At 38.8% G+C, this 12,742-nt stretch overlaps 1 protein-coding gene across 1 annotated transcript in view; it reads right to left on the minus strand.

The window, feature by feature from the left end:
- Positions 1-12,742, minus strand: part of malrd1 (MAM and LDL receptor class A domain containing 1) — a 71,657-nt gene that overhangs the window by 45,329 nt on the left and 13,586 nt on the right. The window contains exons 8-15 of the mRNA XM_030757047.1: positions 11,552-11,657; positions 10,636-11,003; positions 7,234-7,661; positions 4,890-4,977; positions 4,632-4,811; positions 4,351-4,507; positions 2,743-2,899; positions 2,531-2,641 (exon numbers count right to left, since the gene is read on the minus strand). Of these exons, the coding sequence (XP_030612907.1) occupies positions 2,531-2,641; positions 2,743-2,899; positions 4,351-4,507; positions 4,632-4,811; positions 4,890-4,977; positions 7,234-7,661; positions 10,636-11,003; positions 11,552-11,657 (1,595 nt within the window). The remainder of the gene's footprint in view (positions 1-2,530; positions 2,642-2,742; positions 2,900-4,350; positions 4,508-4,631; positions 4,812-4,889; positions 4,978-7,233; positions 7,662-10,635; positions 11,004-11,551; positions 11,658-12,742) is intronic.

Consider the following 12,742-nt stretch of genomic DNA (forward strand, 5'->3'; position numbering starts at 1 on the left):
TTTAGAGAGTAAGGTTGATGCTTAATATCATCAGGCAAACCACAGAAACAAAAGAGCCGATAGTCACTGTTCTAATGAGTTTTGTTATTCTCCGCCTAACAGCAATCAGTTGATGAAGAGCTTGGAGGGAAAGAAAAAGGGCACTTGCAGTCTCAAAAAAGATTCTGACGGTTTAGTGTGAAAAGGCCTTTCAGCTGCTGATTGTACCATCAGCTCTGATCCGACTCTCTGTTCTGACAAAGGTTAATGCGTATCAGTGGGATGACTTCTCTGGTGCAAGCCACCAGAGCTGGCACTATATTTTTATTTGGGTGTGGTTGACTTCTCCCACAAATGAAGACATTTTTTTTTGTTTGTTTGTTTTTTTAAGGACACGCACATTTCCACAGTTTGTCTTTTGTCCAGTGGCTGGAAAGAAAGCATGGAAGGCTGTCACATTATAGGTCAAGTGCAGGTTAACCTGCCTACGCTATAACAAATGGGGAAAATTACTGGTGACCTCAGAGTCGCAAACTATGGGGTGTCTGTGGAATACAATGGGGAAAAAAACCCACAAAGAAAAAAAAATGCTTCTGTGCTTATTCTATTTAATCATCAGGGGATTTGGTAAAAGTTGCATTATATCAGTGAATAGTTTGTGTGTTTTTTTAAGCTACATATATCAACATGTCAGACCTCCTCTCAGCATTGGCAACAAAAACCCAAACATACTCTTTAGTTCATTATTGTCTGGTCACCCTAATGTTTGATCACACAGAGGAAAATTACATGGAAATCTTTAGTGCCTATCTAGATTCTGTATTTGCATATGCAGAAGTTGCAGTGAAGGGAAATTTTTGGTAATAAAGTTTTCTTGTTTCATGTTTTCATCCACTGCTAAACTGAAGTGCATGGTAATAATATGAATAAAGAGCAAGAGGGGATGGCATTTGCTGTAATGCACCAAATAACAGTTGGCTATTGTTGAACAACAATTTAACTTTTCAATTAGATTTCTAAAATCTATCTGGATTCAGAATCAGTGACCAGTGGATCAGGATTCTTGCCCCTGTGTGACTCCCAAGACCGCCCAAAACTGGCTGTTGCCCTCAAATTATACTTACTGTAGCTCTTCACCGATCCTCATGAAAGCACAAACAGTTTAGCCTGTAGTAACTGACATTTGTACAGTAACACTGACAATTTCATAGCTCAAGTAAATGATCTAATTCCACATTTCTAATTATAAAAATGACAAAAAAAAGTACATCCACACCAAAATGGTCACAGATGCTGGTCCACAAACAAACCAATGACAAAAGAGTCAACAGGCCACACATCATAGGTCTCTGGTTTTACCTGTTTATCTGAGGGAGATGATAAACAAAGATGTGCCCTGTACACTTTCTTGTTTTTTTTTTGTTATTTTTTAAGGTATATGCAAACATTTATCAGCCAGCCATGATCTTTAAGGGTCTTAACTTAAAGTCCATATTTGTTGTCTGTCAGATTTAGATGGATTAAAGAGTAGGGTCACAATTTTTAAGAATGTCATACACTCAGGTGCTCCTTCAGATGAACGTGTCATAGCAAGAAAGTACAGATCATTTAGAAGCAAGATTTGTTTATTTATTGGTATTTGGTATCTGTGATATTTGTAAAATGTGTGTCACGCTGGATGAACCTTCTAATGCAAGCCAAGTCTACTCTCAGGGACACACAACAGTAACCTCAACCTAAACCTGGGATGTTTGTCATATTATATATGGATTTATTAGCAACAAAATTAAACAAAACACTATTGGACAATGTGTCAGTGCATAAAGACATAATAACAAAAAGAGCTTAAGTAGTGGACATACACACAAGTTTTATGTATATACTTCTTTTGGCTACTTCTTTTAAGGGTCGCCACAGCGGATCATCTGCCTCCTTCTTACCCTATCCCTAGTATCTTCATCTGTCACACCAACCTTCTTCATATCCTCCTTCACTGCATCCATGAATCTTCTCTGTGGTCTTCTTGCTTTCTTCCTGCCTGGCAGCTCCATGTTCAACATTCTTTGTCCAACATATCTGCTATTCCTCTTTTGCCCATGTCCAAACCATCTCAGCCTTATTTAACTTTGTCTTCAAACCACTTAACCTGAGCTGTCCCTCTGATGCTCTCATTTCTAATCCAGATCACGCCCAGTGAAAATCTTAACAGCTTCTGTCTTTTTGTCAGTGCCACCGTCTTCAAGCTATACATCATAGCAGGTCTCACTGCCATCTTGTAAACCTTCCCTTTCACTTTTGCTGCTATCCTTCTGTCATTTTATGCAATTACTGCATATCTTTATGACCATGACACATTTCAGATCATAATAAAAATGTCACTGTATAAAGTATCCCTACTGTTGAAAAAAAAAAAGTGTGGCTGTGTGAGACAATAATATAATGCAACAGGGATAACAGAGATTTAAAAAATGATATGAACCATTTCATTGTATTGAATCTAGTCAGATAACTCATTTGAAAGTATTTCTTAGGGATAAATTAATTTACAGACCTGGACATTATTCAGCAACCCCAAAAACACTTGTCCTCGTCTCCATTTGTTGCCTTGGTTACCCGTCTGAGACCAAACCTCATGAGTGATGTTTCTTTGCTTCAGCAGCACCTGCAGATATCATAAAACCAACAATATTTCTATGATTCAACTCTGATGAGACCCCATACACTGAAATGATCTGTCTTCTCCAGCTGAGTGTTTCTTTTTACCTGCAGTGTTCCCACAGTGAATCCACTCATGTGGTACCAGAAGACCAGGGTGCACTGTGGCCCAGTGGAGGAGATGACAGGAGTCTGGAGGTCAGTGGTCTGACCGTATCCACCATTTGAACTGTCTGCATACATATACCACCCCTCGGGGCTGTTGCTATCAGAGGAACATCGGGAATACAGAATAAGATCTCAAATTTAGCTGCAGATTTGAGATGGAAATAGGAGTTAAGTCGTGGTTAATAATGACTTGAACTTGAGTGTCATGCATATACTGAGAAGGGGCTCTGCACTGGAACTGATTGTTGTATTGTAATGTTGTACCATGCAAAAATATAGACCTGTGTTTTTTCAACAGAAATAATTGTTTTTTAAGGAAACAGCCCATTTGTGATTTCCAAGCAAGTTTTGCAGGTTGGGAAATATGCATTTTCAGTTTCAGTGTTTGAACATGAATAGCTCAAAAGACATTTAAAGATGAAAACTTGAAATTTTCACTGGTCTTTCTTACCATTTAAAATAAATCACGATCTATAATTTGGGACAGATATCTCAAAAAAAGTAGAATACTGGCTAATTAAAATATAAACAAGTTCAAGCCATCCTGTAAAGATTAATATATGAGCCCACATTAATAAAAAAAAAAACAAACTTCACATTGCAAAAGACAAATGGTGACAATTTCTGAATGGTATTTAATTACGTTTCACAATAATGGAAAATAAATGCACATTTAACTACCAACTGATCCTCACACCTCTCAGGATATATTTTGGGGTTTTATTCTCTTTTCTGTCTTGCTTTTGATGTTGCCAGCCTCTTGTATTACAACACTCTTGTCAAATCAGACTGTTTTTAAAATTTGCCGTCTATAGAAAAAATGGATTTGATTTTAATTTAAAAACTGTTGGAACAGTACAATGAGCAGTGCTATAAATTACTTCACTGATCATCTCTGTATCATCAGGACCATACTTATATCTCCTCAAACCCTTACTGCTTTACTTTACTAAATTCCCGGAAGAGGACTGACACCATTTGTGTTAAATAATAACACAGTTTTGCTTCTCCATTTCACTCATTCCTTATCGACTGAGAGCTGTAGGATTGAGGCAGAGAGTTTCTGGCAGATGGAGAGGTTGTGAAAAAAGATAAGGTCTGCAGTTTGGGCTGAGGGATGAAATGACACTCAAAGTGTGCAGGTTGGTTTTTTTTTCTGCTGTCACTGATCACTCATTAAAGGACCAGCAACTGTTTAGTTCCTAAATACGGGCAATACACAAAGTAATTTTTGTTGTAAAATGGTTTTCACAAGAGTGCATTTAAAAAGAAATGTTAAAATAAATGACAAAAATCTGTTTTTTCCCCCTCTCTCATATATTTCTTGGTTGTCATTTATAACATTATACCATTTGCTATATTATACCATACCAGACTACCATCACAATACATTAGAATATTGCCATAGCCTCTAACAAATTTGTGGATAGTGTTTATTTTATTTACTTGTATCAAACATTCATAATTATAGAAGCTGAATGAGAGAACATTTTCAATTTTTTTAAATAAAAAAAAGATCTGACATAACATAAACTGGTTGGGGCTTACAGGGTGTGGTCATTAGTAGGACGGTGGTACTCCTCTCCATGATGAATGCTCTCTCCTTGGTCAGATGTCCACTGAAATGCATGAATTTGGATCAAAGAGGGTTTGACAATCTTCCAGCCACAAGTGTTACCACCTTCAAAATCACAGCTTTCCTTCACTGGAGAAAGTAGAGAGTAAATGAACACAGAAAAATGTGAGAAATTTTTTAAAGAAAAATGTAAAACACTACAAAAAATGTGACAAGACTGATAATGCAATAGCGAATGTTATCGCTGTTTTACCGCAGTTTATTTCATCTGATCCATCAGAGCAGTCATGTCTAAAGTTACACACTTGACTGAAGGGAACACACTCCCTATATGTATCACAAGCAAACTGCCCTTCAGGGCAGCTGTGGGGCTGAACTGTGGGGGCTGGAGTGGTCACTACTGGGGTTGTGGTATTTGGTGTGGGGAGCTCTCCTAGAGCAAGAAACAGAAGAAAATAACTAACAGTGGAAGCATCATTTCACTATACAGTTTTATGCTGTAATCATTTACCTTCATAAGGCTCACAGTTGAGGAAGGAAAGGTCGTCAATGGCAATGTCTCCATTTAAATCATCTCCAACTGTACCTTCAATCAAAATCTGGGAAACAAGGAAACACACAACAAATTCAGTTGACAAGTTTGTGTGTCCACCTAAAGTTTTTAATAGTAATAACTGTTAACTGTGTAAGCATCAATTCAGGAACCATTTAAAAGTGATCTCAGGATTTTAGTATTTAGTACACTGACTAGGCCTCAGTCACACAAGCCTAGAGACTTGTTGGCAAGCTTCTGGGAATTGGTTGGCAAGTTGTTATTGGCAGAAGATAGGTGAAATGTAAATAGAAATATGGTGGTGGACCAGAAACTCATTGTGATTGCGTTGGTCACGAGCAGACTGTTGCAGTCACCTGCAGTTTGCATAGATGGTGCCAGCTTGTCTGCAAACACTCACCAACCATTCACCAATTGACAGTGAATCTGTGAAAAGTGTGACACAAACTGGAAATGGGGGCCATCCGCCTTCAAAGTAAAAGCTGGACCTTTTGAAATGTGTTGGTTGTAGTGGTAAGATACTAATTCTCAAGTTTCATTACAGCTCGGCAAGTAGTTGGCGAGTATTTGCAGCAAGGTTGCCATCTTTCATGCAAACTACAGATGACCACTGCAATCTGCTAGCAACCACAGCAATTACAAGGAGGTCTTTGACACAGCGGCCTCTTCACCACCGATTACACCTAGCAACAGGCCACAACCTCCAGCAACCCTTCACCAACTGGTCAGGAAACATACGTTTTTCCTTAGAGACAGGATGGCGCCAGTCAGTCGACGAGCAGCCCCCCCCCCGGCAGGCCAGCACCCCCAGCACGAACCCAAGCGCCCGAGAGCAGCCCGACACCCAGCAGAGCCCCCCCCCCACGCCAAACAGGCTCAAGCCACCCCCAGGCCACAGGCCAAGGGAGCAGGTCAAAAACCACGCCGAGACATCCGGCCACACACCCCGGGACCCACGGGCACCCACACCCCAGGGGCAGCTGTGATGAAGAAGTTAATCATTTTCAAAGCAAACAACTACATGCTCTCAACTAGTTTGTCACGGGGGGTGGTTAGTGCACCCTCTGCTAACAGTTGGCACTTAGAACTGACAACTTGATTTGATGTATTAGTGGCTCAGTAATACTAATTAAAGTTATCAATACTTAGCAAAAGCCTCCTTTACCTAAAACTTGAAATGTCAATAAATTTGATGTATTAGATGTAATCCTCTTCATTTGATTGCTATAGTTTAATTATTCACTTATAGAAAGAATTCAGTTAACCAAGTTCTATGTGAGTATCCCCTTTTTGTTTTTAATATTCCCTCAAATATGTCATGTCAGCAGTCGCACAGCCAATGTGCTTGTGAGCGCCAAGAAAGGGATTAAAAAATACGGAACAGAAAGTCTTATTAAGTTTTAAAAAGAAGAGAGTTTTATCCTGAAAATGAGGAAATGTTTTTGCAGATAATTTTGCCATTGTACATAAGGTAGTACATACAGTATGTGCAAAATAAGGTGTATTTATCTACAAGTGTTTTCAGTTTTCAGGTTTTCAGATTATCACATTAGCACGATTCACACATCAAATGTAGGAATACATGTCTTCATTGTTGTTACATTGGCCACATTAAATCTTAATGAAAATGTGCAACTCATTAATCAGATGTCCAGATATTAGACTTTGTCATTTAATGGCACTTTGCCTGCATTGGGAGCAAAGGGATCGTTCTGAGTTTGAATTTAATTCATCAGTGTCTGTTTTTTCCCCACTTTTATCCTTTCTGCAGTCAATTAACTTGACACAAAGAGCTCCTGTTTTCAATGTCATAGCAGAGCAAATGTCTTTAACTGCCTGTCAAGTTATACTCACTCATGAGTAATGACAACAGAACATCCATCTTGAGGGATCGATGTTGAGCAGTGAAGCTATTAAATAGATCTTCATCACGCAATGGTGGAGTGCACTCTTAAATACAGTCTTTGCTTCACTAGTGTTTCAGTGTTGTCTGTAAAGGGAACTGTGTTTACCTAGAGCTCATGTGTGCATATCTGCTTTGATTACACAAAGGGGCCAAATGCAAATGATTCACAGTGGGATGTCAAGAGATTGGGAGTGATATTGTGGGATTTACCTAAGAGTTTTATCTTAGTCAGTGGGCAAAGTAGCTATATACTGTGCAAGCAGAACTTTGAGATTTTTGCTCCTTATTTGTGTATTTTCATTTTTATGATATTTCGAGTGTACTATACTACTGTCTGAAAGTCAATAGTCAGTTTTTTGTTTAAACAACTGTCACAGATTACATGTGATTAGCTACCTGGAAAGGCTGAGCACTGCTGAGGTAAAGAGTCTTCCTGTGCCAGAGGTCTCCTTGATTTCCATATCGCACCCACAGCATATGGCCACGGCCTGTAGCAGTGGTCCTCAAGTACACTGCCAGACAGAACACGTGTGATCCAAACATGTGGTAATGGAAGCGGAAAACACAGTGGTGGGCCTTGCTGCGCTTGTAGGTGGGACTGAAGACTTGGCTCAGTAACACCGCCGTGTCTTTGAATTCCTGAGGGGCAGAGGACTCGATGTAGAGGTAGTGGCCATAGTTGGTGCCCAGTGTGTGATCCTTCAGTGGGCCTGTGTTAAAGGATGGAGTTGGGCCTTGGATGAGGGTCCAGTCAAAAACATCTCCACTCTGTTCCTGTTTCCAGTTACACAGCCCGTGCTCAAAGTTGCACTGCAGCTCTGGGGCTGTGACACATGACAGAGCAAAATTAACTAGCGACAAAACAACAACATAAAATGACATTGACAGCTACAGCTGATTGAGTTACACATTCATGCTTCTCAATCAGAAACAGAAACCAATATAGTCAACCAAAATAAAGTATAAAAATTCTTCTGAGTATTTCCATTTTCTAAAACTTTATTCTTGTAATCTACAACTACTGTTACAGTGCCGTGAAAAAGTATTTGCCCCCTCCTGATTTCTTAGTTTTTTGCATGTTTGTCACACTTACATCATCAAACAAATTTGAATATGAGATAACAAGAGTAAATATAAAATGCAGTTTTTAAATGATGATTTCATTTATTAAGGGAATAAAGCTATCCAAACCTACCGGACCATGTATGAAAAACTAATTGTCCTGTTTGTTTACTCATGAAATAGCTGAGATTAACCACATTTTTTAGAAAGCTAAGTTCAATTTCATGGAGCCACACCCAGGCCTGATTTTTGCCAGACCTGCTGAATAAAGAAAACCTGAAAGTGAAGTAGGCTAAAAGATCTCAAAAAGGAACACATCATGCCACAATCTAAAGAAGCTAAAGAACAGCTGAGAAACAAAATCTGTTATTCTGGAAAGGTTTGCAAAGTGGTTTCTAAGGAGTCCAGTGAACCACGGTGAGAGCCATTATGCACAAATGGAAAAATCTTGGAATAGTGGTGAACCTTCCCAGGAGTGGCTGGCCTACCAAAATTGTTCCAAGAACATATCGACACAGAAGGCAACAAAAACTCCACCCTGCAGGCCTCACTTGCCTCAGTTAAGGTCAGAGTTTAAGATTCAAGATTAAGAAAGAGACTCGGAAAAAAATGGCATCCACAGGAAAGTTCAAAGGTGAAAACCACTGCTGACCAAAAAGCACATAAAGGCTAGTTTTGATATCTGTATATAGTGTTTTGATGTGTGTGTATATGTGTGTATATGTACATATGTGTATTGACATTGATATATATATTTTACGTATATAGTGCTTATGTATATGTGTATAGTTTTTTCTATTCTATTTTATTTTTATTTTATTCTACTCTATTTTAGTTCATTTGTTTTTTACTCATCCTTTTCATTTTTCTCTATACTGAGCTGCTGTAATGCCCAAATTTCCCCGTCGTGGGATCATTAAAGTTTTATCTTATCTTAGTCTCACATTTGCCAAAAAGACATCTTGATGATCCCCAAGACTTCTGAGAAAATATTCTCTGGACTGAAAAGACAAAAGCAGAATTTTTTGGATGGTTTAAGTCCCGTTACATCTGCACTGTAAACCCAGATTTTGATTCGACTTAAACATGTTGACTTAAAATTGCCTAGAATGTGAACATTACTTGTTAATGCTGAGTAGACTGTACTTTTTGATGGTCTATCTTATTGTAATTAAGTGTTTTAGTTCAAACAACTTAATATCAGCAGGTTTTGCACCTGCTTAAAAATCTAGTTCATATCGGTTTTAACAGACTGGACTAAAACGCAGCAGCACGGTGGCGTAGTGGTTAGCACTGCTGCCTCACAGCTAGAATGCCATCTAGAAGGTCTGGGTTTTTTTCCACCTTGGCCCAAGCCTCTTGCTGTGTGGAGTTTGAAAGAATAGATATTTGGTATTTTTGTTTGTTTTTGTTCACCCTCTGGTTCTCTACTTGTACAGTTTTTTTTATTGTTCCATGGACAAATGCTACTTGTAAATGTTAATGTACCAGTGTTCAGCAGGGCTGAGTTTTATCATGTTTGTTTATTTACCAAATTTAAACAGACACAATTCAACATTGTAAGAAATATTTTTGTTACTGAGCAGCATGCTCGTGTGGTGGTTAGTACTGCAAATAATCTGGGTTCGATTCCACCTTGGCCAAGGCCTCTTGCTGTGTGGAGTTTGCGAGTTCTCCCTGTGTCTGCGTGGGTTTCCTCTCACAATCTGAAGACATGCGGATACTGGGGTTAGGTTAATTGCTCACAGGTGTGAATGGTTGTCTCCCTTTCTCTGTGTTAGCCCTACAACAGGCTGGTGACCTGTATGGGGTGTACCCTGCATCTTACTGCCTTGTCAGCTGGGATAGGCTCCAGCACTTTAAATCATCTTCAGATATCATGTCTGCTTCATTTCTTATAAACTGACAAGGGAACAGGCTTCATCTGGCCATGAAACTGCTTGTCAGTCAGTTGTCCAATTAATTTTGAGCCTCTAAAAATGGGCAGCTGTGTATAAATATGGCTGTAATTCCTAAAAAGTTAATGCAAAATTTTGAAAAAATGTGCTGAATTAAAGCTGAAAGTCTGTATTTCAATCACATAATGACTGTTTAATTTAAAATCCACTTTGGTGGTGTACAGAGGCAAAACAACAAACATTTTATAATTTCCAACAAATTATGGACCTGACTGTATTTGGCAATCCTAAAGGCAACTATAATTAGCCAGATTGACACTATCAACACACACAAACATACCAAAATCAGTGCAGCATAACCTACCGGTCACACATAAAAATAATAAATATTTTGATATACAGCCTATGAGCAGAATCGGAGAAGGGCTCTTTTTATGAAAACCATTTCATGCATGCCTATGTTAGCCACAATTCACCACAGATACTGCCATCTCAGATCTATTGCCTTAAAAGCAGTAGCTAATGTAGCATTAAGCAGAGGCACTTCAGAATGCTTGATACAACTTTTTTTGATCTGAACATTTCCTCCACCAACCAATATGGTCATCTGGAAAGGATGAGTAGATATTTTTATGACCTAGAAGCCTCAGATTTCACTTGTTCATTATTTATGTATTTATAAATGAGGACTGTTGCAAGTCTAACTAAACTGTATGAAATTAAATAAAGGAGCTACATCTCAACAAGCTACAACAGGGGGAATGCCCTGTAGACACTGAGGCAACACTATAATGAATGCTTTTACTTTTGATCCAGAACGGACATCAAAGACACTCACAGCATCCTTCCTCATCCGATCCGTCCCCACAGTCATCCACAAGGTCACAGAGCCGCAGGTGCTCCACACATGCCTTTGTGTGCATGCAGTGGAAATGTGTGTGCGGAGGGCACTCAGCCACCGCTGGAGGCATAGAGCAGTTCTTGAAATTGATATCGTCCAAAGCAGTGACTCCATCGAATACGCCAAGGCTGATTTTAGCCACGGCGATCTGGAACGGCTGAGTGATGCGTCCCAGCTGTATGGTGACAGGTTTCCAGCAGGGTCCCTGGTCATACAGTATTCTCCATATGACACTGCTGTTTTGAAGTCCTTTGATTCGAAGCGATATCTCAGCAGCTCCCACAGATATGCCTGAATTATAATGCCTGAAAGGAATAAGAGAGAGATGGAAGCCAAAATTTGAATTTTGAATGTATGCATTCCCTTGTGCTATAATTGAAACTATTTCCTCCATCCAGATACTGTAAAACCCAGATTCCTCTTGTAATAAAGTAAATATTCATTGGACATTATATTCAAGGCCACTCTGAAGAAAAAAATGAACATTTATAAAGCTCTCTCTGCCTGGAGAACCTCTCCAATCACTCATGGGAAAAAATGCAATTTGTTATTATTATTGTTACAAAACTGTCAAAACATGACAGATTCAAATGCTTCTTTTTGTGTGTGATTTTAAAATGAAAGATATGCTTATAGAGCAACAGGCCAAATGATGAGTGGATGTAAGAGAGAAAGATTAAGAAAGCAGTTGAAAGTAGAGAGACAGCATGACATCAAGTGGAAAACTGTCAATGAATCAACTGATATAAATATTTTGATGATGATAATTAATCATGTTGAATAACTTTGTGGACTTTCAAAAGAAATGAAGGCTGGTAGTGGAGGGCAGGCTTTACAGCAGTGTGACTCTAACCAGAAGGTCATTGTGCATGCAGATGCCGACTGCTGGAACCACGGTCCTCGAAGAACAGCTTTTGGAAACAGACTGCTGCTGTTTTTGAATATAAACATGAAGTGACCTGCAATGAGAGACGACAATTAATATTCAAATCATATTCAAAATCTACTTTTTTAAAGTTCTGTAAACAACTTGCTTCACAGACAGTCGGTGAGTCACTGACCAGAAACCCTTATGGAAGCACACAATTAAGAGGCTCTTTAACTTAACATCTTCCCACATTGTTGTTGCTGCCTTTCGGGTCTGTTTTATCTGTGCTTCCTCTGGGATCTTTGTGAAATACAATGCCTAGTGTATAAGAATCTAGGACATACATATACATATCCTCTCTACTGAAGTTGCAGCATGGAGCAAGATGTTATTGATCACACAGGTCAACACACTGTTTGCTGGCCAACAGCCAGGAGGCAAATATAGAAATAACAGCTCAGTGGAGCAGTTGTGCAGAAAGCTATTTCATTTCACACATATCATCAAATTATGCTGTTCTGCCAGCAGTATAAAACTGTTCAAGTAACAAAGCTGAGAAAAAAAAGGAGGTCCATGTTTTCAGCTGTTTTTCTTTCTTACCAATGATGCAACAAAAAATGCCACATTACAGTGATTATAATACAACAGGTATTTAATAGGTGGGCACCAAAGATTATTGTCATTTAGTTGGTCTGCAACAGACCAACTGTGAAAGCATCACAATCTCTCCATGGAGGTAAAAAAAAAATTGCAGAACGGTGAAGTTGACCTTTGACCATTTGAATAGAAAATTTCCTCACTTTGTCATTTTATTCTCTTAAACATTTGTGTGAAATGTTGCAAAAATTTGAGTAATTCTTATACATTATGGCCAAGTGACTTTATAACCTTAAACACCAAACTCTAAGAAATTCCTTCAATACTGGCTGTAACTAACATTGTAGGCAGTTTTTGCAGAGATTAAATGGAACACTAGTTCGGTTTCTGTGCTTACTATGTTTTTCTTTGTACATTCAAATATGAAAACCTTATGGTTTTATGTTTTGCCAGGTTGTGGTTGCCAGGTTATGGCTTGCCAGGTTGCGGGGACAGATGGGTTGAAATTGTAATTGGTGTGTTCATGGCATGGATGGAATCATGAATTACAGTCATTCATATTGAACTTTTAAGGTCATG

Source organism: Archocentrus centrarchus, chromosome 20 (genome assembly GCF_007364275.1).
Source record: "Archocentrus centrarchus isolate MPI-CPG fArcCen1 chromosome 20, fArcCen1, whole genome shotgun sequence".
Classification (NCBI taxonomy): Eukaryota; Metazoa; Chordata; class Actinopteri; order Cichliformes; family Cichlidae; genus Archocentrus; species Archocentrus centrarchus.